Source organism: Furipterus horrens, unplaced genomic scaffold, assembly GCF_987537825.1.
Source record: "Furipterus horrens unplaced genomic scaffold, mFurHor1.1.pri manual_scaffold_1, whole genome shotgun sequence".
Lineage (NCBI taxonomy): Eukaryota > Metazoa > Chordata > Mammalia > Chiroptera > Furipteridae > Furipterus > Furipterus horrens.
The window spans coordinates 108887644-108914630 of record NW_028327171.1 but is presented as its reverse complement, the minus strand read 5'-3'; the positions used below and the strand labels follow the sequence as shown (position 1 = coordinate 108914630).

At 48.7% G+C, this 26987-nt stretch overlaps 1 protein-coding gene across 1 annotated transcript in view; it reads left to right on the top strand.

The window, feature by feature from the left end:
- The window catches only part of ITGB5 (integrin subunit beta 5), a 126007-nt gene that overhangs the window by 66435 nt on the left and 32585 nt on the right, over positions 1-26987 (top strand). The window contains exons 6-10 of the mRNA XM_090277756.1: positions 1707-1868; positions 3277-3372; positions 5035-5124; positions 12230-12364; positions 21517-21946. Coding sequence (XP_090133882.1) covers positions 1707-1868; positions 3277-3372; positions 5035-5124; positions 12230-12364; positions 21517-21946 — 913 coding nt within the window. The remainder of the gene's footprint in view (positions 1-1706; positions 1869-3276; positions 3373-5034; positions 5125-12229; positions 12365-21516; positions 21947-26987) is intronic.

Below are 26987 nucleotides of genomic sequence, written 5' to 3'. Positions count from 1 at the left end.
CAAAATGTGCCCAACCTCTTCATTTTGTCTTTGTTAGTGCTTAGAATGACCACCCGCCCCTCACCCCCCTTCTGCCTCATTTCTTCTTCTAGCTTTCTTTCTTTTTAAAAAAAAATAATTTATTTATTTGTTTGTTATTTATTTTACTTTTAGAGAGAGGGGGAAGGAGAAAGAGGGAGAGAAACATCACTGTGTGGTTGCCTCTAACTCAACGTCCCCAACTGGGGACCTGGCGTGCAACCTAGTAATATGCCCGCTCAGTCCACTGAGCCACAGCAGCCAGGGTCTTCCAGCTTTCTAGAAGGGTCTTTCTCATCCTTCCAGCTCAGGTTAAGTTTCATGTACCCTGGAAATCTCTCCCTGCATGTTCTCTCCCAGTTGCCATTGACATTGTATTTACCTTCATTAGCATGTCTATTTGCATAAGTTCTTTAAGTAACAAACTACTGATACACAACAAGTTTGGTGAAGTCCAATTCATCACTCTTTTATCCTATGAACTATCTCATCTAAGAAATCTTTGCCTAGACTCAGGGCCTAGCACACAGCAGGAGGTCAGTAACTGTATGTTGGATGGATGTTGAGAGTTAAGGAAACTGATTCCCTAAGGGGTTACGTCTCTTATAGCAGGCCTGCTGGCTTTTGGTCCTCACTGGCCTCTCTTCAAACTCCTTTGCCCCTCATATTACTCTGACTTGTTGTGATTTTGGAGCAAGTGAGAAAGCATCACAGCTCTTGAAGGCTGTTTTATCTATTATGGTGATAAGAAAGAGAGGGAGGAACCCTCAACCTCTCGTCTGCCGTAAAAATACAGTCTTGATTTCAATATCCAGTGTGCACGTGTGCCAACAGCTCCCAACAGTGTTTAAACCCTTCACGTGTTCAGCCTGCTACCAACATATTTTGGGACGTCCCTTAACTGTTAGTAAGACGGCAGCCATGTCTCCATGTTTGTTGCCCTCTGTCAGCATCTAGCTGCTCCTAGTGCAGTGTCACAGCCACAGTGGCTAAATACGAAACACAGAGCCCTTCCATCACGAAACAGACGGCATTCAGCTGTGCCTTCGGCTGAAGAGTGGGTACATTCCATGTAGTGAAGCTGTAAAGGGAGAGAAGAGCTTCCCTGATTGCACTGAAACACCAGAGTGGTTCAGTTAATGATGGGAGTGGTTTACACCTGCCAACATGAATGGCAGATTTTACCATCCTCTAAAGATAGATCTGTCTCTTGGTCATTTGAGTGTTCCATGCCAGCAATTCAATCTAATTTGGGGACTAAAGCGTTCACTTACCTGTCATCTTAGACAAGCCAGCCTGCGTGTGTTGTGAAAGGTTGGGGAGGCATAAAGGCTGTTCTGGGGAAGGAATAATAGGGGAGGCTGGAAGGGGAGCAGCCCCTGGTGTGAACTGAAAGGAGCTGGGGGGACTGTGATGGGCTGGAGGGAACGTTCCAGGCACCGGGGCCTATATGAGCCAAGCCTGGGAAATTTGTCTCCATGCATTTGCGGTTCTCCAGTCCAGGCTGTGTCTTTCCTGAGCTCTGTGGATGCCTCTCCAGTGGGTTTATGCGGGCCCCCAGGTACACAGGGGAATGCCCCTCATTCACACCGTGACCCTTGGGGAGGAGTCAGTGCCCTCTCCGAAGGCCCGGCGGGCTTGGGTAGTGCCCAGAAAGGCTTTGCACCCATCAGACCTGTGTCCCTCAGGAGAAGATCGGCTGGCGGAAGGATGCCTTGCACTTGCTGGTCTTCACGACGGATGACGTGCCCCACATCGCACTGGATGGGAAGCTGGCCGGCTTGGTGCGGCCGCACGATGGACGGTGCCACCTGAACGAGGCCGACGAGTACGCTGCGTCCAACCAGATGGTGAGGCCGGGCCCCAGCGCTGCCCCGTGACCCGGCCCCTGGGCCAAGGTCTCAGCTGGCACTGAAATCCTCATCTGGCCTCCACTCGCTGACTTACCCAGCCATCTGGGGGATTGGATTTCATTATTCCATCTTCTGTAGCTGGGCGACTCCCCATTGACTTGGAGCATTGCTGAGAGATTTCTGTCACTGGTTCGTCCTTCTGCCATTGTGCACCTAAATGGGAGTGCTTCACTGAGGGGAGAGGTGATCAGGGAGACAGGACAAATCTTACGGGAGGGGCAGTGTGCTCCTTCAGAGATCGAAACTGGGATAGAAGTTACCAGACAGGCCAAGCTGAGACAAAGCTTCCCACCTTGTAGAAACGGGCTCCCCTAGGCACTGGGCCCGTTGGTGTCTGAAGGGGCAGAAGGCATCCTGCGTGGAATGGGTGGCCCCTAGACCCTCTGCTCCCAGTGATCTACCACAATGACAACGTAATTTAAAAGAATTTATTTAAAATTTTACGCATCTGCAATGAACAATGGACCAGTGAGATGAATTCCCACATTCCCGTCACCCAGACCCAGCAATTACCAAGATCTTGTCACACTTACTATTATTAAAAACATAAATCCCTTCCCTTCCTCCTTTCTGAATCCATTTTGGTGTCTGGCTAGAAAGGAATTCTTTCTAATTTTCTTTGCTGGATGAGCCCATTTTCTCCAGTTTCAAGGGATGGTCAATGTCCAAGCCTTCCATGTTACCCAAGAATGATAAAGTCTGGGAAAAGGGTTCATAGGTGTAGAACTGCTATAGACCCCTGTACCCCCTATGAACCCTGAAAATCCTTCAGGACATTGTTGAAGTGCCTCTCAGCCTCCTCCCTGCTTGTATCCTGTCCCCCGCCTTAGCCCAACTTTTAATGCGGAGGCAGCAGCCTCTCTGCCCATTCTGAGTCATGAGCAGGACTTAGCAGGACATGTGGAGGATACTGGCAGGCCCAGTCGTTAGACATAGGACAAGGAGGGGAAAACGGGGCAAGGAGATTGGGAGGAAAGGTCTTAAGTAATAGGTGCTGATGGTAAATGGGAGCATGTGGTGGCTGTTCCTTATGGAGCCTCTCAACTCTGCCCCATCCCTGCTGAAAGGATGGAAATGTAGACCAGGCAGGGGAAACCTCCATTGATCACTCCTCCATTCTGGGGTGGGAGGAGTGGGTCTAGGTGGTAGGTCCCAGAGCGGCTATTCCTGGAAGGCCTTCTCTACACACTTCCTCAGTAGAACCTGCCGATGGGGCTTTGTGATTGGGCTGCCAGGGGAAGATGCTGTTCGTGGCAAGTGATGGGTTACTGAGTGCATGTTGAAGCCTGGTAGTATCTCAGCCTGTTAAGAAATGTTACAGCTTTTACTTTTGCATTGGCCCTAGGACTATCCATCCCTTGCCTTGCTTGGAGAGAAGTTGGCAGAGAACAACATCAACCTCATCTTTGCAGTGACGAAAAACCATTATATGCTCTACAAGGTACACGTGGAGGGAGTGAGGGAAGCTGGTGTGCTGCTTATGGGGCCCATGCTGGCCCTAAGGTGAATGGGAGGCTAGAATGTGGGGTGAGGAATGTCAACATCCCTGCCCTATGTGGAGGAAGAGTCAAGGGGGGTGGGGAGGATTTTAGCCCTGTCTTGATCTAGTGGAAAATAATAGTGTTAAGGAAGTCACCTAGCAGTGTATGCCTATACAGGGAATTTAAACATATGGTATCTAATTTAATCTTGAGAAAAACTTTAGAAATATGAATTCCCACTTTTCAGATGATGTAATGGAAACACACAGGGCACACAGGGGAAGGACAATATAAAATGAAAATATACAGGAAGAAAACTTAGGCATGGCAGCAGCCTGCGTCACTAATTCCAGTATTCCAGAGTTGTTCTGCCTTGCCCACAGAGCGCAGGAGGCCAGGCAGTTAGCCTGGGACAGGAATTCCCAAAAAAACAAGATGTGTTGAGTGAACAGAGAAGTCTGTGTTATGAATATGTTCTGTCTAGAAGAGACTATTTCTGGGTCACTTCATGGACCGTCGTAATAAACTCCCCTCGTGCTCTTCCCCACAATCACAGGCAAGTCACATTTGGAGCTAGGACTTCTCCAAGTTGCTCATGTAAGCGAGATGGAAAGCCCAGCTCGCCTCCGACACCCTTGGAACTGAGAGGTTATGGGAACTTCATCCCCACCGCTAGAACAGCCGGCTCGGTCCCCGCTCCTTTCCACTCTAAATACCCACAAGGAGCCTTTGCCTAATTATGTTTTTCTACCTTTCCTGCCTGAGATCACTACTGATAAATGCCACCTAATGTTCTTGAGCTCTTTATCTTTTTTTAGTCTGAATCAATTTTAGAAGATGAAAATGTTTTTCTTTTTTTGTTTCATGGAATGTGGCAGGATAAAACATACCCATTTATAAATAACATTTTTTAAGGGATCAATTGCACAGACTGCCTGAGTGTGCATCCAGGAGCACAGGAGGGAAGAGGTCACCTTGGCTTTAGCCATCCTTGCTCAGAACCAGCGAGGAGTCCAAGGCAGGCTGCAGGTGGTGGTGTTTCCAGATGTTTCTGCCACTTTAATAAAGTGACATACTCAGGTGTTAATACAACTGAAAGAGGAAATGCAAGTACTTCAAGGCCACCTGCTGTGTTGCAGGACTTTACCCAGAGGTCATAATTGCCGTCTCTGTTCCCTGTTAGGAAAAGGGGCTTCATGTGAGCCCCTCTGAAAGCTTCGCCTTTCACTGCTGCTGAGCATGTTAAGGGCATCCTTGAACTGGGAACACCTGTGTAGACTAGGGGAGAGATGGCAGGAAACACGGTAGAGTATGTGGACCTGGAGGATGGACGTTCGGAGAGCAGTCCATCCCCTGCCGGAGGGGTGGGGGCTCCAGGAAGGAGCGTGGCGTCACACTGTAGGGACAGATCTAGACCTTCATGGGGGGATATTGCACAGCCTGCCGCAGTAACTCTGCTCCTCTGTGCCAGTTCTTTCCGGCTTCCCCTGAGGCACCCTCCCAAGTCGTGGTGTGAGAGTGGGAGACTAGCCCCAGGGGCGTTTTCTGCTCGGAGAGCAGGGTTCAGTCCAGTAGTGTGGAAGGGAAATGGGCTTAATTCTTATTTCTCGTTTTCCCCCAAGAATTTTACGGCCCTGATACCTGGAACAACGGTGGAGATTTTACATGCAGACTCCAATAATATCATTCAGCTGATTATCAATGCATACAATGTAAGTCATCGGTTTCTTCCCGTTCCCACCTCCACCCCACCCTCTCCCACTGAGGCTTTGGGCGCTGACCTGGACTCACGTGGGCAGTGTACCATGCCGGCGTGCTTGGCTCTGCTTCCTGACTGTTGCCTCTTGAGTTTGGTGCCTTTCTCCTTTGCTCAGGTGCAGGATGGAGAAGGCCACCCTGCCTGATGCATCCTCTCCCCTCACCTCTGCCAGCTTGCCTCTTGTCAGAAGCTGACGCCTGTGAGCTGTGACTGCTCAGTCAGACTCAGGCTTGTGGCCTCTCACTGTGTTTGGGTTCTGACTACATGATATCCAGGTCCCAGTGGAGCACACCTCACTTGGGTGGGTGCGGGTGCTGTCTGCTCACCCAGTTGTCTAGGCGATCCTGTCGCTGTGCTCCCTGGGGGGAAGTCACGGGAAGCATGCACATTGATGCTCCACCGTGGACAGGATGGTTGGAATTCCCCAGGCCTGTGGAGCTTAGCATAGAGCTGCAGACTGAAATGGGATAGAAAAACCTGAGAAGAATCAACAATAGGTCTTTTGCCTACACACTTCAGATCAGAGGGAGCCCGAGAGGGCCTGTGAAATTCTGCACTATTACAAGTCACAGTGTTACCTTGGCTCCAGTTTGTCACAAGTGCAGCATCTGCAGACGTGGTTGAGCAGTCACTTCCACATCCTAAGCTGGTCATCTGTGACTCCCAGGCCCCTTTCCTTTTTACTCTTTTACCGCAATTCTTTTATTTATTATTATTATTATGGGAGACCATGTGATTTGAAATTACTATTCTTTTTGGGGGGGATTTTAGACTGAATGGTTTAATTTAGTTACTGCTGTCGATGAAATAAGTCATGTAATTGACCCACATATCATGATAAATTTTTAATTTTTTCTTTTTATTGAATTCATTGGGGTGACACTGGTTAACAAAATTATATAGGCTTCAGCTGCACAATTCTAGAACACGTCGTCTTGTATATTGTATTGTGTGTTCACCACCCCAGGTCAAGTCTCCTTCCACCACCATTTATTCCCCCTGTACCCTCCTCCGCCCCCCGCCCCATCTCTTTCTTTTTCATTCAACCCCTCTGCCCTCCTCCTACCCGGCACTACTCCCGACAGCTGTCAGCCTGCCCTCTCTCTCATCAGACTTTCTCTATTTTGCTTGTTCATTCATTCCACATATGAGTGAAATCATATGGTAATTGTCTTTCTTTGGCTACCTCAATCCTCAATACTCTGGAAGTAGTTGACTGAGACGTAGCTTTTTTTCAGGAGAATGGCTGGCACAGTGTCTTGTGCTGGGGGGTATTCGTGGACTCTCAGCTGTGCTCTCCCTGCCTGGCCCTAGGATGGTTGTAGCCTCTGGTGCCAGGTAACTCCCAGGTAGAAATCAGAACATAGCTTCCTATTAAAACAAAGTTACATGTAGAGTAAGTCTAGTTTAAGTAGCATTATTCATCCTAAACTATGTAAAGTGGACTTTTGTGGGCTAACCTGGGAACCCAGCTAATCCCGGTGGCATCACGTTTGTGAGAGAAACCACCTTTCTCAACCATAGTTGGTTTACAGATGAGTGTTTGGAACTCAGCCATTTCCAGTGTTGACTTTTTCAACCTACGGATGGGTCCTTTCTGAGTGACAAAATATTGCTCAGCTAGACCTGGAGCAATGGGCAATGCCCTCTGGCCACTGGAGGAGCCCTGGAGCGTGGAGGTGTGGCCAGCTCTCCCTTGGTCTCCTGGAGCTTTGGTGTGAGGACTTGTGGCTAGTTTTTCCTTCCTCCCTCACCTTCTGTTACAGTTAAGGATCCTCTTCACAAATTCTCCGATCCCTCCTGGGTCCTGAACTCCCTATTGAGAGAAACTAAAGTCTTCCTTCTCCTCTCCTTCCTCACTCCCCACTTATTAACATCCACTTTTCTGATCTCTGACCTCTAAATCTTCGCCAGATCCATTGGCCACCCAGAACCCAGTAAGAAACAGTTTCCAGTTAGCTTTATACTTAGTGATTTTCAGATTTCCACAGTGAGTGGACACGTAACATACTGAGAGTGTTTGAGAAGAGAGTGTGTATGCCAGGGAGGGCTCTGGCCTGCCGAGTGGGCCCTCTGTCCAAGGGCCACGCCTCATTGTGAACCTCTTGGGCATAAGCTCTGGACAATGAACTAAAGTCAAAGCCAGAGCCAGAGCCCCGGCCTAGGTTGTTCTCCCCGTCCTCTGGGGGTCCTGGGGTCTGGATTACGGCAGCTGCTGCCAGACCTGCTCTCACTGGTGGGGTGACCACAGCTTGCCTCCTGTTGAGCCAAGACCTTAGGGGGAGAAATGGCTGAAGAGCAACCACATCTTAGGCTCTGGGGGGAGTGAGGATGTTCTCCTGAGCCCCTGAGGAAGAGCCACCTCCCAGCACTTCATCTTCAGCTCCTGAGTCCAGACCCCTGTGGGTGGATGACAGACTTCTAGACCTTTCCCAAGAGCATTTCTTGGTGAAGGCTCAGGCTCTCAGCTCCTCATGGCTTTAATAAAGTAGCACAAAACATCACTCAGTTCCACAGAGCTGGCTGGGTGGTGTTCACCAGAAATGAAAAAACATTCTTCTCAATTAGCATTGTAGGGCTAAGTGGTTCTGCACATCCACACTGTGTAGGCTGCTAGAGACTGGGGAGCATGAGGTGGTGGCGTTCATTCCCTGGGTGGGACTCTCAAATGCTTAGAGGATTTAAGATCATTGCATTGGCTGAGAGCAGGATTCATGATAAATAACTTTGTTATCTTTATGGGAACATGCTCTGTGTGGTCGAGGGAGGTCAGGGCAAGAGTGGGGAGCTCTCTCTGCTGCTGGGGAGTCGGGCAGGATAAGCTACATTTGCAGCCTGGGATGGATGAATTGCTGAGGAATTGTGGGAACCTAGCGCTGTAACTTGACTCTGAATTAAACTGATAGAGAACACAATAGGAAATGAGACATACAATGTATGAATGAACATAAGAAACTCAACTTTCAAAAATGGGCGATTCTGGAATATTATCAACAGTGATTTTAAATTCATTGGAAATTTTATAATAGCTTTATGGGGAGATAATTAACATATAAACTGTACAGATTAAAGTATACAGTTTAAGTTAGGACACATGTACACACCTGCAAAACCATCACCACCATCAATATATTGAACAATCCATCACTCCAAAAAGGTGGGCCCTTCAGTATTTGCCTACTTCTGCCCCTCCCTTCATGAGAATTTAAAAGTAAAGTATTAAATATAGAAATGTGAAATGGCAAGATATTGGAGCAAAGCGTACTTGGTGAAAGTGGTGTTGGGGGTAAGTTGATTAGTACCTGCTTCACAGGGTGCCAGCATTTCTGGCAAACGGGAAGGCCTGGGCTGGACTTCAGCCTTAGCACGTCTCCTGGATTTGAGCCTAGCACTGGCCTCTGGAGTGGTGTGTGTCGTGTAGAGGGTGTGCATGGTGAGGGTGGGGGATGTGCACGGTGGTGGTGGGGGAGCTGTGGGTGTGGGTGTGGGTGTGGTGTGAGCTTGCAGCAGCACTAGAGGCTCCGGTTGCCTCTGGCTTTCCTTTCTCCTGCTGCTCTCCCAGGCCAGGGTACAGGCACAGCTCTGACCGAATTGTTTGCATTGCTCTGAGTCACCTTACCTTCTCAGCGGCATGTGGGGGGTTACAAACGAGTCATGCAACACATGACTAAGTGTGGGTGTTAACTTCTACCTTACTTGCTGGCAAACCATCTGTGGGGACATTCTGAAAAGATTTTGGTTGGAACATTTGTAAAAGATGAAATAGCTGTGGTATTTAGCTCAACTGAAGAGGGAGCAAAATGGAAAGAGTATGTTTAATATCTTAAGGAATTGAGTCTGTCATAAGCAACTTTCATAGTGAGAAATCTTCAACTCTGGGCTTTGATTATAAATTTATTCTTGCGGTGCCAAATTCTTCATTGTGGGAGATCGCCAAATCCTCCCAAGGGCGTTTAGCAATGTGGAGTCTTGCTGTAGAGTTGGTGCTAGTGACAGGGTCTCTTCCAGTGCCAGGGAATGAAGGGAGAGCTAGCTGCACACACACAATGCAGCATTGCATCTCACGAAGAAGAGGGAAGTAGGACTCGAGGAGCAGTCACCGTGGCCTCTTTGTAGAGTGGGAGAGAGCAGAACGAGCTGGACACCACCAGAGTTGCATGTGGAGGGTGACATCAGAGGCCATGGAACATGTTTCTCTTCACTGAGCACATGTTTCTCTTTTCGTTGTTGCCATAAAGTCTGGTCCCACCCACATCACAGCTGCCTGACTTAAAGTAATTGCAGATGTGACCTAACCCAACTGAGTATTTAATAGCCTCCAAACTTTTGACATTCTCGACATTCTCTCCTTGTCCTAGGATGAATAAGGAACCATCCTTCAGGGGCAAAACTGATAGGAGTTCATTGACTTTCAGGAGGCACACATACGTCTTCGTGTGAAAGAACTGCATTGCTTCTGGCTCTACTGTATCTTGTTTTCTATTCATTCATTCAGCAGAGATATACTCACGGCTGTGGCAGGCATCATGCTAGAACTTGGGAATAAAACAGTGAACCAGAACACAGTCCTGCCCTCTGGGAAGGCTGACCTTTATAAGTAGAATACCATTGACCATCCACACTCTTGAAAGTCAGAGCCAGTTTTCAAAGAAAGAAGTATTGGGTGTAGTGATTATGGAGAGCACTGGGGGTGGATCAGAAGGCCTGGTCCTGGTCTGCCTGTCTCCCGCAGCTGGACGACCCTGGAGGAGCCTTTTCTTTGGCTTTCTGTTTCCATAAAATGAGAGGTTTGAACTAAATAATCTCTATGGGTCCTATGCCTCTAACATCTTGAGACACTCTGATTTTAGAGAGTGTGTAGGGAACAGGAATAATACAACTTTCAGATCAAAACACAAGGCTTTGGGGGCTTATGGCCAGAGTAGAACATAGAATTCAGTTTCTATCCATTACAGTTACTGATTCATAGAATGGAAGTCCCAGTCCCCAGTGCTCTTTCACCCTCTACCAAATTCTCCATTAATGCATCCTGGCTAATGATCTTGAGCATCTTCAGGATCCTGTTTGTAAACCACAAGGCCCATTTTTCATGCGACTCTTACCCAACTTTTTACATAGCTCCAATCCACCGAGCCCTTTTATGACATGTGATTTTGCTTCATCCTCATTCATTCACAATTAAAAATTCTTAAAAGTTATCTTCTCTTTCAAAAATAACTTCATTTAAGTTTCTTCCCCCAGGTCTGAACTCCTTAGTAGCTGTCTTGAAACCGTCCGTCCTTCCATCAATTCAACAGAAGCTTGTGCTAGAGAGAAATTTAATATGGCCCTTGGAATTCATAGCTCAGTGGGGAGAGCAGATGTGTCAGTAGCTGACCATACCCAGCAGGAGTGCTCTGTGTGGGAAGTGGTGTGCTTGCCGCCCTTCGCTGGTTGAGGCTGGCACTTACAAGAGGAAGTAGATTTAAGAGTATTTTTAGAGTTGTAGAAGCACTTACACAATTTGTTACAAAGGGAGACTTTTTCAAAGAGAGTATTTTACCAGCTGTTAATTTGTTAGGAAAACTGCATATTTAACTTAGGTTAGTTTAATACTACATGCTCAGCAAAAGAGGAAAAAGAAAGAAACCGCATGAGAGCAAGAGGCGTTTCTGCCCGCGGTTCTGTGCAGTGCCGTGTTCCTCAGAGAGCACCTGGCGAGGGAGGCGGCTCAGCAGTTGGCGCTGGGTTTCATGTGTCCATGAGCCTCTTAAAGTGCATACATCCTGCTAGACTGTGTGTACTAATTGTATTAAAAAATCAGGGTGTAACATAGGCCCCCTAAATATAAGCCAATTACTTTATTTGGTTTCAGTCTCCAAAGTACATCCTCCTTGGAGATTTTCAATGGCAATTTTTAAAACTGACACAGAAAATTTTTCAGACTTTTCACAAATTAAATACACCTGAGTATCCAACACCTAGGTAATATTAGTTGCACCCAGAAGTCCCTATTGTGCCGTCTTCCATTACTGTCCCCAAGGTTAACCATTATTTTTGCCTATTTTGAATTTCACATAAATTGAATCATATATATGCCTTTTGGGTCTGGCTTCTTTGGGGCTTTGTTATTTTTATAAGATTCATCTATATTGTGAAATGTCACATTTCATTCATTCCCATTACTGTGTGGTATTTTGTGAATATACCACAACTTAAAAATAAAACCTGTTCTATTGATAGGCATTTGGGTAGCCATAAGCATTCTTGTACATGTTTCCTGGTTAGTGTACATCTCTGTGGCATATGGTCCTTGGGTGAATTGATATAGGTCTGTGGTTGGCCTAAGCTTTAGTAGATCCTGCCTGACAGTTTTCTCAAGGGCTGAACCAGTTACAGTTCCGCCAGCAGAGGGTGAGGGTCTCAGTTGGTGCACATCCTTTCTGACACTGATGTTTTCAGTCTTTCATTCTTTTCTATTCTGATGGAAAATTTTGGCTTGATTTTTATTTCATTCACTGTCTTGAGAACATAATCCACACAAAAGATGTTATTCTCTGCTAATATAGTTCAGCCTTATGCAGGTGGATCTCACCTGATGGGGGATGGGTGCAGATGTGAAGAACAATAGGGTGGACTCCTGGAGAAGGCGCCTGCTGAATTGATTTTGCAGGATGCTAAGGAGCTAGTCAGAGCAAGAGAGGAGAGAAGAGCCATTGAGCAAAGGGACATTATTCCATGTGTAAAGGCCCAAAGTCTGGAGAGCACACGCCTGACACTGAGGGTAGATGAGAGGTGACTGGAGAAGCAGATAATATCATACGGCAGGTGGACCATTATCAACATCTCCACGCTCCCAGTGGGAGACCACAGGCCAGTTAGCAAGATGGGTGTGTGGGTGTGGAGAGAAGGAAAGGGATGAGAGACGGGACCAAAACAAGCCCACTGGCTGGCTCTTGCCTTGGCTTGAGACTCCTGTGTGAGGTGAAGCCGTGTGGGCATTAGAGAACCATTGTGGAGGGCACCTTGGCCGCAGCCTTTACTAAATGTTTTGGGCTTCATCTTCTCTCTCTGTTCAGAGCATCCGGTCGAAGGTGGAGCTGTCAGTCTGGGATCAGCCTGAAGACCTTAACCTCTTCTTCACTGCCACCTGCCAGGATGGTGTATCCTATGCTGACCAGAGGAAGTGTGAGGGCCTTAAGATCGGAGACACGGTAGGTTCTCACCCCATCTCCATTTATATGACACGTGTTAGCACTGGCCATCATTCTTCGGCTTTTGATAACTTTTGTAACTTAGTAGAATCCTTTAGTAGTTTTGATTCTGTCTTCCATCTCAGCAGCCTGGGGAACTTTCCCAAGCCTGCTCTGTGTTGTGTATTCAGGATGCCAAACGGGCGTGTTTAAAAGCCCCAGTCAGTAGACAGACCTCAGTGCATTGCCCTCAAGTCTTTCTCAAGTTGTCATTGTGCCCTTGGTGTTCTACATTGTTATTATCTTCACTGGACAAGGGTGAAGTCAGGTGGCAGAATAGGAGCAGGGATCTAAGAGACCTGGCTTCATTCCTATTCTTCTACAGCTTGCTCTATGCCCTGGATACTCTGACCCTCACTCTTCCCTTAGTAAAATATGAAGAAATCCATTCACCTGTTCTGTTTGATAAAAAGGAATGGATAACCCAGCAGAGGGCATGGGTGCCTTGTGTGGACTAGCTGGATATAATTAAATGGTGGGGAAGAAGCATTGTATGTAAAGATGTGTACCTTTTACCAAACCAAGTACCTGAGGGAGGAGGAGAGACAGGTGATGAGCACCCAGGTAGAACCTGGCCTCAGGCAGGCGGAGGGGCTCAGGGAAGCAGCTCAAAAGTACAGCTGCGTGGCTGGTTACACATCAGTCTTCTGGGGTTTTCCCACAGTCCATAACCGATCCTGTCCTTCCTTCCCTCCCACTTCCGCCCTTCATCCACTCCACAGCACACAGGCATACCTCTCACCCACTCTAAATATGTGGGCCTGGGGCCTTGCACCACCAAAGGGACGATTCAGAAAGATGGTATCAGTGTTGAGAAAGTGAATAATGACTGAGTAAGAAGTTTTTTTCTAAGACAGGTTTTTGTCAAGTGTCTTAAAAAAAAAAAGTGAAGGGCCTAATCAGGTTGTCAGATGATATGTCATTCAAAATGATTATTTATGGCATTGACTCAGAAGGCATTCATGGAATTGAACAATGTTGCTGTAACAAAACTTCTGTTCCCATCTTCCTATTTATAAGTTTTTTTGGAGGGAGTGCTTTAACTGATACAAATAAAAAATAAGAGTAGAATTGATGCCGATCCCTGTCTTATTTAGAAGTAATATTATTTCACATATACCTGAGCTGTATGAGTAGAGAAAGCCTTATGTCAAAGAGGACCTTCCAATAAAATGTTATTTTTAAGACATCAAATTTTACAATGTATATATGTTTTGATCATTAATAATTAATTCAGATAATTTTTAAAACTACAAAAGCCTGATAGTCACAGGTTTAAAGAGATGGTTATGAAAAGTGGAAGGAGGCAGAAACAACCAAAACAAAACAAAACCCAGAACATGTTAGTTGTGTAGGTCTGTAGATAGACTGTTGGTGTAGTGTGTCAGGAAAGCTGAAGAGTGATGTGTGAAAGCACCCAGACAAGGGACCCGCTCGGTGGAGAACTGGGTACAGCGGAGCAGAGCAGGAAAGAGCTCACGCAGCACACAGCCAGGACACCTGGTTTCAGGAAGGCTCTTCACAATTTCTAATGACATCCTTCTGACTAAGACAAATAATAGAAGTTGATAACAGCACAATCAGGCAGATTTGTAGCCGAGTGAACACACTTCCTGAGAATATTGATAATGTCAACTGGAAGCAACACTTGGCTGAGGCCCCGCCATCCCTTGTGTTTGTATTTCCTGCCGGCTTGAGTTGGACTCACGGAGACCTGCTTGTCAAGTACGGCATGGTCACAGGGCTGGAGAAAACTGATTATCTTATAAATAAGAAAGCCAAGATTTATTAAAATATTTTTCAAAGTTAAACTGGGTTGAAATCATCAGGATTAATGTCTTGTATTTAATTGATAATGTTAGTAGGATACCAGGAACTTGATGGTAGTTTTTAAGAAGATGATCTAGCAAATTATAATTCTCAAAGGCTCAATGTGAATAAGCAGTGTTGTTTTTAAAAAAAAAAGAGTAATGCCAATTGAAGCTGCATTAACAGAAGTATTTTGAAACCCCAGGGATAATGGTTCCACTCTTCTTTCTGTGGATCAGACTGTATCTGGAGCTCTGTGTTCAGTTCTTTTTTTAAAAGGACAGTGGCAAGTAAACAATCATGATGAATCGCCTAGAAGCCAGGAAGGGCAAAGGGACTCATGTCTGTTGAAAATAACAGCATAAAATCAGACTTCTTTTTGGATGCAAGAAACTGAAGACAGTTCATGCCACCTTCAGCAAAAAATGGAAAATTGTTATAAGAATGTTGGGGTCCCTAATGGACCCAAGAGGAAAATGCAGTTGGTTTTGGGAAGCACCAGAAACCCACCAGACAGGGACTTAGCTCCATGTTCTCCATCTATTCCCTGTGAGGGAGATAATGTTATTCCTGTGAACGGAACAGAAGAACTGAGGTACACAGAACTTAATTAATTGCCAAGGCTCCACAGCCAGTGGAAGTTCAGAGTCTCGGCTTTCTGGCTGTGATACCAGCTCCCTACGTCACCTTTACCTGGCCTCTTCATGCCCATGATTCTGCTGTCATATCTATTTCAAAGGACAACTGAGATTTGGGGGTGTGATGACCTGCCTGAGATCTCCCAGCTAGCAGGCAGTGGGCTTGCAACACAAACCAAGGTCTTTTCACTCCAGACCAGATCATGTCACTAGTCATTGCCTCCTTATCATGGAGGGAATAACATGTGTCACCATCTCATGGGGATTTATAATGCACCCAAAACTGCAGCTGGGGCTTTACTTTCCTCTGCTTCCTGCAGTGGCTGCATGAAGTAGACGTACATTATTACCTGTTTCATGTGACAATGCCTGAGGCTGTGGGGGGCCAGGGAGGAGGGTTGTCTGAGACTCCTGCCACTAGGCCCCCTGCTGGAGAGCTGCAAGCCCCAGGACTAGGGTGTGAAAGGCCGGTGCCGAGTCTGCGGGTTCCCTTCCTCCTCACGCACACTGGGAGCAAAGCCTCACAGAAGTACCTGGACAGGCTAGTGTACAAATTTTGTTTTCTGTTGGGATACCTTAGGGTAGAGAGACCTAGTCCAGAAGACAGAGAACAATTTTAAATGCCATTTTTTCATAAAAGTAAGAAGTCTCTGATGTATTCGGGTAATTTTTAGAGCATTTGAAATAGTAGAGAAAGAAGACAGCTTCTCCCACACCATGGCCGTCAACAACCAGGAGCCTCCCTTGTTGAACAGCGGTGGCCCGCAAATAAGCACCCGTGCCAGCTGGTTCCTTGTGTCCTCTCAGCATTTTAGTTCTGTCTTGCTGTCCAGGGGGCTTGGTCACATGGCCCTGGGTTCCACTGCAAGGGTAGTGGGGTTTCTGTTTTTAGTGGATGGAGACAGGCTGGCACAGAAGAGCGGCCACTTGTCCATTATAGTTGGATGTGATGCTGCTTATAGGGCCAGGCCAGGCCACAAGAGCCATGCTCTTAAGGGCCGTGGAGACAGTGGGGGGCAGGGCCTAGTGCAAAATGAATTAAGAATGATTCAGAAATGATTAAGAATTTCAAAATGACAACAGCAGGACAGGAAACTAATAAGCACAGGGTCATTTGAGGGTGGGGCCCTGGGAGGGGAGCTTGGGGGGCTTTCCCTCAACCCCCAGTTTGCTGAAGGAGAGGGTCATGTCCAGCTGGGACCAGTCTCCTTTACTTAGTCTGGGCCAGAAGTCCAACTTTCTGTTCCTCCTCACAGGCTGAATTGTCTTTCTCCAAAGACCTTGCAGTTTGGCTTTGACAAGCAGGCTTGCTACTGAGTAGTTGGGCATTTCCCTCTCAATATTTGTCCCAAAGACAAATCTGGTGGAGGAAATAAACATGCAGACGAATTGACCGTATGGAGGCTGACGGGTGTGGTAATAAAAGCTGGGTATGTTACTATGGGAGCCCCAAGGAATGAGGGGGCCCCACACTGCAGAGGGGCGCTGTTTGAGCTGAGGCTTGGAGCATGAGAAAGAGTGTTCCAGACACTGAAAGGGCAGGTGGGCAGGTCCCATTTGTGGGCATAGCATGAGCAGAGCCACAGGTGAATCTTCAAAGGTGTGAAAGAACTTGGTCCTTTTATGATCACAAAGTAGCTGAGGGCAGTGGGTTGGGGACTGACGGGCGGGTGGCTGGAGCTGGGGCTGCAGATGCAGGCTTGGGTCATGCAGGTAGGACACACGTGCAAAGCTAAGGTGTCTGGTTGTTACTTGGCAGGCGGGTTCCATTCTTTAGAGCCACAAGCTGGGCGGGCTCTGGACAACTCAGGGAGTAGCACGGGGCTAGGCAGGAGTATAGAGAACAGCTGAAGGACGGGCCCTGGGACTCACCTCGAGAAGGGGGTAGTGAAGGCAGACAGGAAATAGCTGTCATCTGGTATCTCAGGGTCTGGCATGTGGATGGGGACGTGTGTGGGACAGCTGGTTAAAGTGGCAGCTAGGTGGTCTCACCTCCTCATAACTGAAGCTTCCCGCAGGGGTGGGAGTGGGCAGGCGAGATCTGTGATCACTTCCAGCCAGAAGTCGTGGTTTTGTGACTGTTCTCTGGGTTAAGGGATCTTGGTCAGGCAAGAAGCAGGGGAGATGGCATGGGGTGAGGGACAGGGCTGTCCTCAAAGAGAAATATGACAAAAATAAAACCTCAAAAGCCCCAAATCCAATGAGGTTCTCTTCTCCAGTAATTTCAGATTTTTCCATACTTTCCTGCCCTCATCACAGCACCAGCCAGGACTGGCTGAGGGGCCCAGCCCTGGGACCAGCTTTGACAATCAGCATGCAGGTGGCCGGCTGTGCGGCGAGCACTCATGCCCAGTACAAAGGGCCCAGTGAGCCCGTCTCACAGGCTTCCCAGGGTGTCCCATCCCTGTCCCCCTCCTCTGGGGCTTTGTTTCGATGTGCTCCTAGTGGACTTGGCATCTGCACAGCCCTGGGGTCGGTGGGTGTGGGGTGGGGGCTGGGTTCCTGTTTGAAAGGATGGATCAGACCAGCAGCCCTGCTGGGGAACCAGGAGCATCCCAATGAGGCTTAAACAATGGCTGGGCAGAGGGAGGGCTGTTCTAGCCCTGCCTTCCTCTGGCATCTCGAAGTGGGAGAATGATAAGTCCCCAGGACCCTGGGGGCCTTCACTGTCAGTTGGAGGCCATAGGAATCAGGGAAGAGAAGCCTCTTTCCAGACTCTGCCAGCTTTGCACATTCTTTATTGGCCCCTTAGAGAAAGGGACACTGAAAGGAAGGGCCACAGGGCAAGTTTCCGTGCTGTTCCCGAAGTGCTTTTGACAGCTCCTGTGTGCCCGCAGGACCTGAGGCCCGGGGGCGGAAGCAGACAAGGGCCCGCTGTGGCCGCTGTGGCCGCCTGCCCTCATGCCAGGGCTGAGGAAGGCACTGGACCCGCTTGAGAGCCACGGTCTTCTTGCTTCCCTGGCCAGGCAGACAGGGCGTGAGCTGCCCTAAACCCTGGGTGGTCAGCTGCCAGCACTGATTCAGGGGCTCCCCGGCCTCTGTGTTCACTCCCAGCAAACACAGACACATTAGCCTTCCTTCCTCTTGTTACTTCGCCCCGTGACACAGGCCAGATTCCTGTGGGGAAGGTTGTGCTCGGAGACGGACACTTCCCACAGTGTCTCAGTAATAAAATGCCTCGGGCTCTCGGTCCAGGTTATTCCTTTGTAGTTTATTTCACTTCTGACCCACAGACATCTTTGGGGGCATGGGCTTTTCAATTAACAAGTGTAGCAAAGTCGTAGCCCTGGGAAGTAGGCCATGGAGCAAGTCCGGCTTCTCTCTGAGCTTCAGAGGACAGGGATGTCCACCTCTGCATTCTCGATGTCCCCATGGGTGCCTCCTGTCACGTGGAGTCTCCCCACCCTCTCATCTGCAGGCTTAGGTCATCCCAAACCAAGGCGGGGAGATGTGGAGGAGCCTCTGGCTCTTGGAGGTCACCATCCTTAGTCCCCACAGTGAGACAGGCTGCCTCTCCCTCTGTACCCCAATATGGACCCCGGGAGTCTGCCTCATTCCCCACTTCCAAGAGGTAGCGTGCCAAGGAGAGCACAGGCCCATCCTCTCACTGGCTGTGAGTCCAGCACCAAGCTCACTGACCCCCGTGTTCTCTCTGGTAAATGAGGAGGGTGCCTCTTTCTAGGGCATGTAAATGAAATGTTCACGGAAATGCTTGCACAGTGCCGGGCACGTATGGGGTGCCTGGCACCTGGTAATGTTGGTGTGTGTTGTCACAAGGCAGAGTTCAGTGCACCATCTGTTCCTTTGCCTTGAGAGCCCACCTGTACCTCAGGGCCTTGGAACTTCGTCCTGAACTTGCTTTGTCAAATCTCTCTCTATCTGCGTTCTCCCCCCCCCCCCCCCCACGCACACGCACATAGACATGGAGGGTGGGGGTGGGCTAGACCCAGCTGTCTGCGGCTGACTTGGTTATCCCAGTGTCCTCTGACCTGGCTCCTGGTCATCGTCTTTAGCTCACCTGCCCAACAGCATCTTCTGTGACACCCTTTGGCTAATGCTGACTCCTGGATGTTTGTTAGGAGTTCCTTGAAGCCATGGCTTGTTGCTAAGCAGGATTCTCTCCAGGACCCAGGGAGCTTGTCGGTCTCCCTCCTCAGTCTCTCAGACGCCCACCCTCGCCCTGGGATGTCCCTAGATGTCACATAATCTGAAGGGAGGCTTTTTCGAATTAGTAAAGATCCCAAAGTGATGATCTGTAGAACATTTAGAGAAAAAAAAATAGGTTTTCATTGTTCTTCAAAAGGACACATCATTACCTGAAGACTGCCCCATAAAGCAAGTTCTTGATGACTTTTTAAAATGGAGCTTTGGGACTTCCAGTCAAGATGGCAGCATAGGCAGACACGTCTCGCCTCCTTGCACAACCACATCAAAATTACAACTAAAATATAGAACAACCATCATTCAGAACCGTCAGAAATTGAGTTGAATGGAAGTCTGACTACAGAATTAGAAAAACCACATCCATCCAGACTGGCAGGAGGGGCGCAGATGCAGAACGGGCTGGTCCCACACCCAAGTGTGGTGGATAAAAACTGGGGAGGGATATCTCAGGAGCAAGCAGTCCCAGCCCCACTCCAGGCCTCAGCCCAGAGTTCCAGTACTAGGAAGATAAGCCCCCACAACTTCTGGCTGCAAAAACCAGGGATTGAGTCAGTGGAAGAAACTTCTAGAGTCCCAGGCAGTTACTCTTAAAGAACCCACACACAGACTCATCTACTCAGACTCACTCCCTCTGAGCTCCAGCACCAGGGTAGCAGCTTGAAAGGCACCAGTGACATACAGGGAGGAACTGAAGTGTCTGGCACCAAGGTGAACAAGAGGCCATTGTCCCTTTTCTGAACCTTCCCCTGACAGAGCCACAGAGCCAGCAGTTGGGGCCAAATCTGAGGCTCCATCCACCTGGCTCACACTGCCCAGCCCTGGAGATCCCCTGAGTCTCTCTCCCACCCAACTGATGGGCCCACCCAAGCTGCTTAGAGTGACTTTCCCATATGAACGGCTGGTCTTGGCTCATGCTTCACAACTTCCTAAATCCTATCAAACAAGTTTAGGCAGGTTCAGTGAGCTCCCAGCCCCTATACCTCAAGCTAAGTGACCGCAGGCCTGGCACCAGCAGCAGCCAGCCTAGGTTCACAGCTTGGCTTCACCTGGGAATCTCCAAGCCCAGCACAAGTAGCAGCCATCTCAGATTGCTTTATAGCTCAAGCAGCATGGCCCTGGGCAAAACACAGGTGCGGACTGACCTTGGCCTGCACCACCTGGGAAACCCTGGGACCAGTGCACCCAGTGAACAGCTACAGACCACGTTGGAGCACCACCACCCTGCCCTGCACAGCTAATCCTCCACGGAGGGCAGAGGTTGGTGGTCGGTGGTCACAGCCTGTCCTTGCAGCAGACTGGCCTGGGTAAATCCCTCCCATTGACCTGCCAACAGCAATTCAGGCTCAACTATAAGGAGAGTGTACCCAGCCCACACGGAGGGCACACCTTGAGTACCAGTTTGGGTGCTAGGGGAAGCTGTGCCACTGGATCCTACAGGACACCTGCTACATTAGGCCATGCTACCGGGACAATAAAATGGCAATAAATACACATCTATCAACAATTTAAACAAACAGCAAACAAGAGGAACAAAGACAGAATCTTGGATACGGACAGCATTTTGATGGTTGCCAGATGTAAGGGGATTAAGAAGTACAAACAGGTAGTTACAGAATAGCCATGTGAATGTAAAGTACAGTATAGGAAATGGAGCAACTGAAGAATTTATACGCGTGGCACATGGATATGAACAATGGGGGGGGTATTGCCTGAGGGAGTTGGGGTGCTGGACAGAGGGAAGCAAAAGGGAAAAAATCGGGACAACTGTAATAGCATAATCAATAAAATACAATTAAAAACCAAAAAAATATTTTAGAAGAGTTCAGCTTTATTCCAGCGTAAATAATAGAAATAAGAGTAACAATAGCTAAAGGTGATTGATTCCTGGCCCATTTTGAGCTTCAGAATGATTTGAGCAGACTTGGTGAGTCAGTTTCTGGAGTGGGCCCAGGCCTGTCAGTGTAGGGACCACCACTGTTCAGGGGAGAAGCACGTAGGGGCAGCGTTTGGTAAGGACTTGCCAGCCCCCTGTCTGTGGATTTCCACAGGGCGCTTCTCTGTGTGCAGTGCGGGGTGATTCTGACCACATGTGCTACTTTCTCAGTGGAAAGCATGGAGGTGGAGGAGTCCTGCTCTACTTCCTGGGAGAACCGCACTGAGCAGTGCCCTGCCTAACTCACATCGCAGCCGAGTGGGCAGCTAGCAGGCATCTTTCCTGTTATCTGCCAGCTTGGTGTCCACCTTGCTGCCTGTTTCCAAGGCAGCCCACAAGTAGCTCAGGAGTTAGCAATGCTGCTTTACATGATTTATTTTGAAAAGTAAAATGAGGTCACTTGCTGACCTGGGCCTCTCCCTCCTGGGCCCTGAGTGCATGGACAGGCTGCAGCTCTTCCCCAAGGACCCCAAGGAATTGTGCTTGGGCCAGGTCCCTGGGTAGTTGGGAGGCCAATGCAGGTACCCCTATTCACTGTGCCACAATGTCCCCCTCTCCTTTCTGCCCAGGCGTCCTTTGAGGTATCGGTGGAGGCCCGGAGCTGCCCAGGCAAACACACAGAGCAAATGTTCACCCTGCGGCCCGTGGGCTTCCGGGACAGCCTGGAGGTGCGGGTCACCTACAACTGCAAGTGTGGCTGCAGCGTGGGGTTGGAGCCGGACAGCCCCAGGTGCAGCGGGAACGGGACTTACGTCTGTGGTCTGTGTGAGTGCAACCCCAGCCATCTGGGCACCAGGTGTGAGTGCCAGGAAGGGGAGAACCAGAGCGGCTACCAGAACCTGTGCCGGGAAGCGGAGGGCAAGCCCCTGTGCAGCGGGCGCGGGGAGTGCAGCTGCAGCCAGTGCTCCTGCTTTGAGAGCGAGTTTGGGAAGATCTACGGGCCTTTCTGCGAGTGCGACAACTTCTCCTGCGCCAGGAACAAGGGAGTCCTCTGCTCAGGTAGGCAGCCCATTCAGGCTCCCTGGCTCTGAGCCAGGCCCAGGTGCGGTGAGGGCATCCCCCACAGCATACCTTTTACTTACCAACTGTCCTCCTGGGAGGAGAGGCGGGCAAGCCTTGCCCACCACCAGTCCTGCGGGCCGGGACCCGTGTGTCAACTACAGAAGCAGGAGAAGGAGCTGCTGTATGATGTGGACTCCCAGAGTTGGAGGGGTCAGTCATGGGTCACCCAGGACCTTGCCTGCACAGCAGTCCTGACAGATAGGTGTTCCACCTCTGGGATGGGGAGCTCACTGGGGCTGGTAGTGGTTATTCCCTTGTCCAATGTTATATTCATCTCTTATTGCTGCCCTAACAAGTTACCTCAGACCTAGTAGATTAAGACAACCCAAATGTATTGTTATAGTTCTGAAAGTCCGAAGTCTGAAGTGTGTGCTATTTGGTGGAAATCCAGCTGCTGTCAGGGCTGCTTTCCTCTAAAAGCCCTTGGGGAGAACCCAGCTCCTGGCCTTTTCTGGATTCTAGAAGCCATCAGCATTCCTTGGCTTATAGCACCTACTTCCATTTTCAAAGCACGCGGTGTAGCATCCTCAGATCTTCTTCTGACTCTGAGAAAGTCTCCGCTTTGTTGTCGCATCTTTTTCTCATGCTCCTGTCTCCCTGTTATAAGGAGCCTTGCAATTTTGTTGGACCCACAAGGATAAGCCAGGAGTCTCGCCACCTCAATATCCTTGACTTAATCACATCTGCAAAGTTGCTTTTTGCCATGTAAAGTAACACACAGCTCTGGGGATTAGGCCATGGGCATTTTCAGGGGGCCATTTTCTGCCTCCCACAGACATGGTTTGAAAGTTTCTTCTTACATTGAACAAAGAGTTGTTTCTCAATTACCTTCGCCCAATGGTTTGCATTCTAGCCCCCCCGTTTCCACGTGACAGCCCATTGAACATCTGAAAACTTCATTATGTTTCTCTGTTCTTATCCAGAAGGAAGTCCCTACCTTCTGTGAGGGCACTGTCATTTGTGCGGTGTGCCTCTCAGAGTCAGGAGTGGTGCTTGTCCTTCTGGATAACAAGGGCTCAGCCAAACATTTGCTTCCTGTGATCTGCACATTCTTCTTCCACTGCCACATACTAACAGTGTTCACTTTTCTGTTAGGCAATCACATATTACTGGGCTTGTTTTTAACTTTACTACCAAAATTTGAAGTTTTTAAATATTTGAAATATAGCCCACCCAAGTTTTTTTTTTAACTTAGTAAAGATTTTATTTATTTTTTTTAGAGAGACGGGGAGGGAGGGAGGAAGAGAGGGAGAGAAACATCAATGTGCAAGAGAATTATTGATTGGTTGCCTCTCGGATGCCCCAACTGGGGACCTGGCCTGCAGCCTAGGTACGTGCCCTGACTGGGAATTGAACTGGTGACCTCGGCTTGCAGGCTGGTACTTGAGCCACTGAGCCACATCAGCCACAGCATCAAGTTTTTATTGTGTTGTATTTGAGCACTTAAGTTTTTAAATCTAAGCATAGGACTTTACATGGATTCCAATTAAATTACAACTCAGCAGTTCCTGTTCTGGGAGTTGCATTCAGATGAGGTAGTGTGAAATCATGTCTCCAAAGAGTCATTCTGTCCAACACCAGGCCACCTGCAAATAGAGTAAGCAGAACGATTTTAGTCAGGATTGTAGTTTCTTCTACTGCTGTGTGTTCTCTTGTGTGTTCTGTGTGTCTCCTAGTGTTTCTAGGGTTCCTTCCTTGAGAATGGTCTTCCAGTCGGGAAGCATTGATTTGGAAGGAGCTTAGAACGCAGCAGGGAAGCGTAAAGCACAGGTATGTGCAGCAGATCACAGCACAGAAATGAGCTGTCATTGTGAGTGGAGTAACCTCCCCTCCGTGGGTCAGCAGGTTCGGCCTCTGGGGCCGACCACGCCGTGAGGCAAGCAGAGCACACCCATGGCTGCAGTGTTCAAAACTGGGATTGCTCCAGGCAGTGCGGCGCACATGAGTGTCATGGGAGATTTAGGATTTGATGTGCTGAACATGCGACAGGGATCCACTCTTTCCCCCTCAAAGGGATGGCAGATTGGGATTAGCTGGCTGGCTCTCTCTGGATTAGCAGAAAAAGGGTTTAGGATTAAGCAGACCTGGATCTGTCCAGCCGCACCACGTGCTGCTGGGTCACTTCGAGCATAGAGTTGTTGAGCAATAAGATTATGTGTGTAAAGCACCTAGCACATTATCTGGCCCAAAAAGCTTCACAGCTGCTGCCCGTGTGCAGGAGGGGTGGCCACCCCCCTTGTCAATCTCTGGGTTTCATCCAGGGAGTCCCAGCGTGGTGGGAAGGGGATTCTGTGAAAACTCCAGGAAGCCTCACAGTGTCTGTAAATTGGCTTTTCAGCGGTGTTTGTTTTGTTTTTAAACACATTATCAAATATTTTTATAGAACTGCCCCTCCTTTCCCCTTGGGAGCCAGAAATAGTCCCCTGCTGGGTGTTCACCCAGAGGCTGCTGTGTCCGTGTTGCCTGGGAGCAGGGCGTCCACGCCAGGTGACGCATGTGCGTTCCGTCCCCACAGCTCACCAGCTGCCGCCTGGGTGGTCCTGGATGTTCAGTTTGCCTCCCTAGAAATGGCCAGCACCCCTGGTCTCTGTGTTATTTTGAGCAGTGAAGAAGACGCAGAGACAGGACTTGGTGTAGTGCTTGGCAGGAAATGGCCCAGTGCATGGCAGATGCCTCCTCTCCCGCTCCGAGGTGTGCCGGTTCTGTGCATAGAGCACAGAGCCTGCAGGTGCAGGGCAGGTGGTACACGGGGTGAGTGGCCTCAGTAGTGAAAACTTGTCACTTTGGAAACAGAAGTATTCTTCAGCTGAGTGAAAATGCAGCTCTTTTGTTCAGCCACCAAAACCCACAGTTCTTCTGAGTTAACCTTGCATTTCAGAATTTGGCCAGACTCCAGTGCTCTTTCTCTCCTCTGTCATTCATACAACCCTACAGTATCGCAAGACTCTCGTGTGTCCCTGGGTGGAGAGAGTTTCGAGAAGCCTTTGAGAGACCCTTAACCCCCTGGATGGTGCTTCGTCACTTCCTGGGGCTGCTGAGCGGCAGTGTCTTTTTCCCCCACTGGGAAAGCACACACGTTCTTAAAGAAAACTGAAAAAACACAGGGAAATCGATGGATGTGTGGCCATTCGGTGCCATTGTCTCCTCCTTGGTGACCAGGACTAATTTGGACCATCCGGTAAACCAGATAAACAGCTCATTTCACCCTCCGTGGTTCACATGTGTGCTCAGTCAAGAGGATGGCTGGCTAGCCTGAGGGTTCTTCTGAGCTCTAGAATATTGGGAAGAGTAGAAAGAAATTATTTATAATTCCATCACTCTTACTTTAAGAGTCTAGTATTTTTCCTTCTAAACTTCTAAGTTAGTGTGTCTGTGGCTGTGTACAATTTTGGGTTTTGCTTTATACACACAGTATATCCTAAGAAGCAATCACTTGACTCCATCATTGATTGGGATACTTGAATCTTTCCAGCGCATCCCCAGTTAGCCTCCTTTACTCCCTCACTTTAAAACCAACAAGTTGAAACGTGAATCTGTCCATGTCTTCCTGGAGAAAGCAGTGTCTGGGGTGAGGTCGTTGTTGTGATTACTGAGGAAGGACTGAAAACCAAGCCCAGCCCCAGGCGGGACTTGCTGACATATCCAGGCAGTGGCTCCGGCTCCGGCTCCGACCACGGCTGAGCTCCCCGCTCTGTGTTCCTTCGTCGTCTCAGACATGGCAGGTCGCCCGGAGGCAGCTGTGAGTGGGTGGGGGAGGGGTTTCAGCCCCCAGCTCCATGGCTGGCCTGGGGCTCCCACTCTGGAATTGTGTGTGTTGGTTCTGAGCTCTTGGCCGCTGTTACATTTGGGGTTTTGGTGGGAGAGAAGTCTATATTCCAGTAATCACTCTGGTCTTGAAGATGCTGACTCTGAGACTCACTGGCAGCTGACTTCAGCATTCTCCCATTGTCTTTCTCACCCCTTGGCCCTGCAGCCTGTCCTACCAGGGGACTGTGTGGTTGTGGTTTGTCTTCAGATGGGGGCAGAGGCAGAGCCAGGGCCAGAATTGGTGGGAAGGTCTGCAGCAGCTCCTTCAGCTTCTCTCTGGTCTTTCTGTCTGTGAGAGGCTGAGTCCTTCCCTCCAGCTCCCCCCCCAGGAGCCAGGACTGAGGGTGGAGTGCAAGCAATTACAGGTTTGAAATATGTTACACGTCATAAAAGTTAGTAGCCAGGCAGATCAAGCTAAGGTCTGGAAGCCACTGAACAACCGTGTTACTACTCTCGTGACACTGTCATGGAGTGTGGGTGCAGTCAGGGCTGTTGTTTCTCCCTCTGGGTTTTAGCGGCAACGTAACTTAGAGAGTGGTTCTGGCCACAGACCCTTCCTGTGTGCGTGCGTAGAGGGAGCTCTCCGGGGCCATTGTGAGGGTTTTGTTCTTCTGAGTCTTGTAAAGTGCTGACCCTTCAGAGTTCCTCTGCTAATAGAATATGGAAAGTAAGACATAGTTTATTTGCTTTTATGTAATAAAAGATTATTGCTCAAACTCTGTTGCTCTTTGCTGGTTTCTGTACCCAAACAGTGCATTTCCTGGGATTGAAGTCACTCCTTTATGGTAAACTGTGGAAATCAGTCTCAACCCTGATGCTTTCAGCAGCCTCTGTCCTGAAAATCACTGCACTGCGGTACAGTGACCAATTTGCTAATGGTCAACCTGCTTCTTGGGGTCCATTTACTGAGACAATTTAAATCAAATTGGATATAGAATTTTGAACAGAACCTTTTAGGTCATGTGACTGTGAGATCCACAAAGTACATCTAAATAAATTCTCACATATTTTACTCGATCTAACAGGCTACTGATCAGTTTGTATGTCTGTATGTATATAAAATATTATATGTCCTTTAATATGTGGCAGGTAGCTAGGGGTCAGGAGGCATCTGCAAGTTCTCTCCCAAACATAAAAATATGGAGAATGACACAATGTGACACTAGTGTTG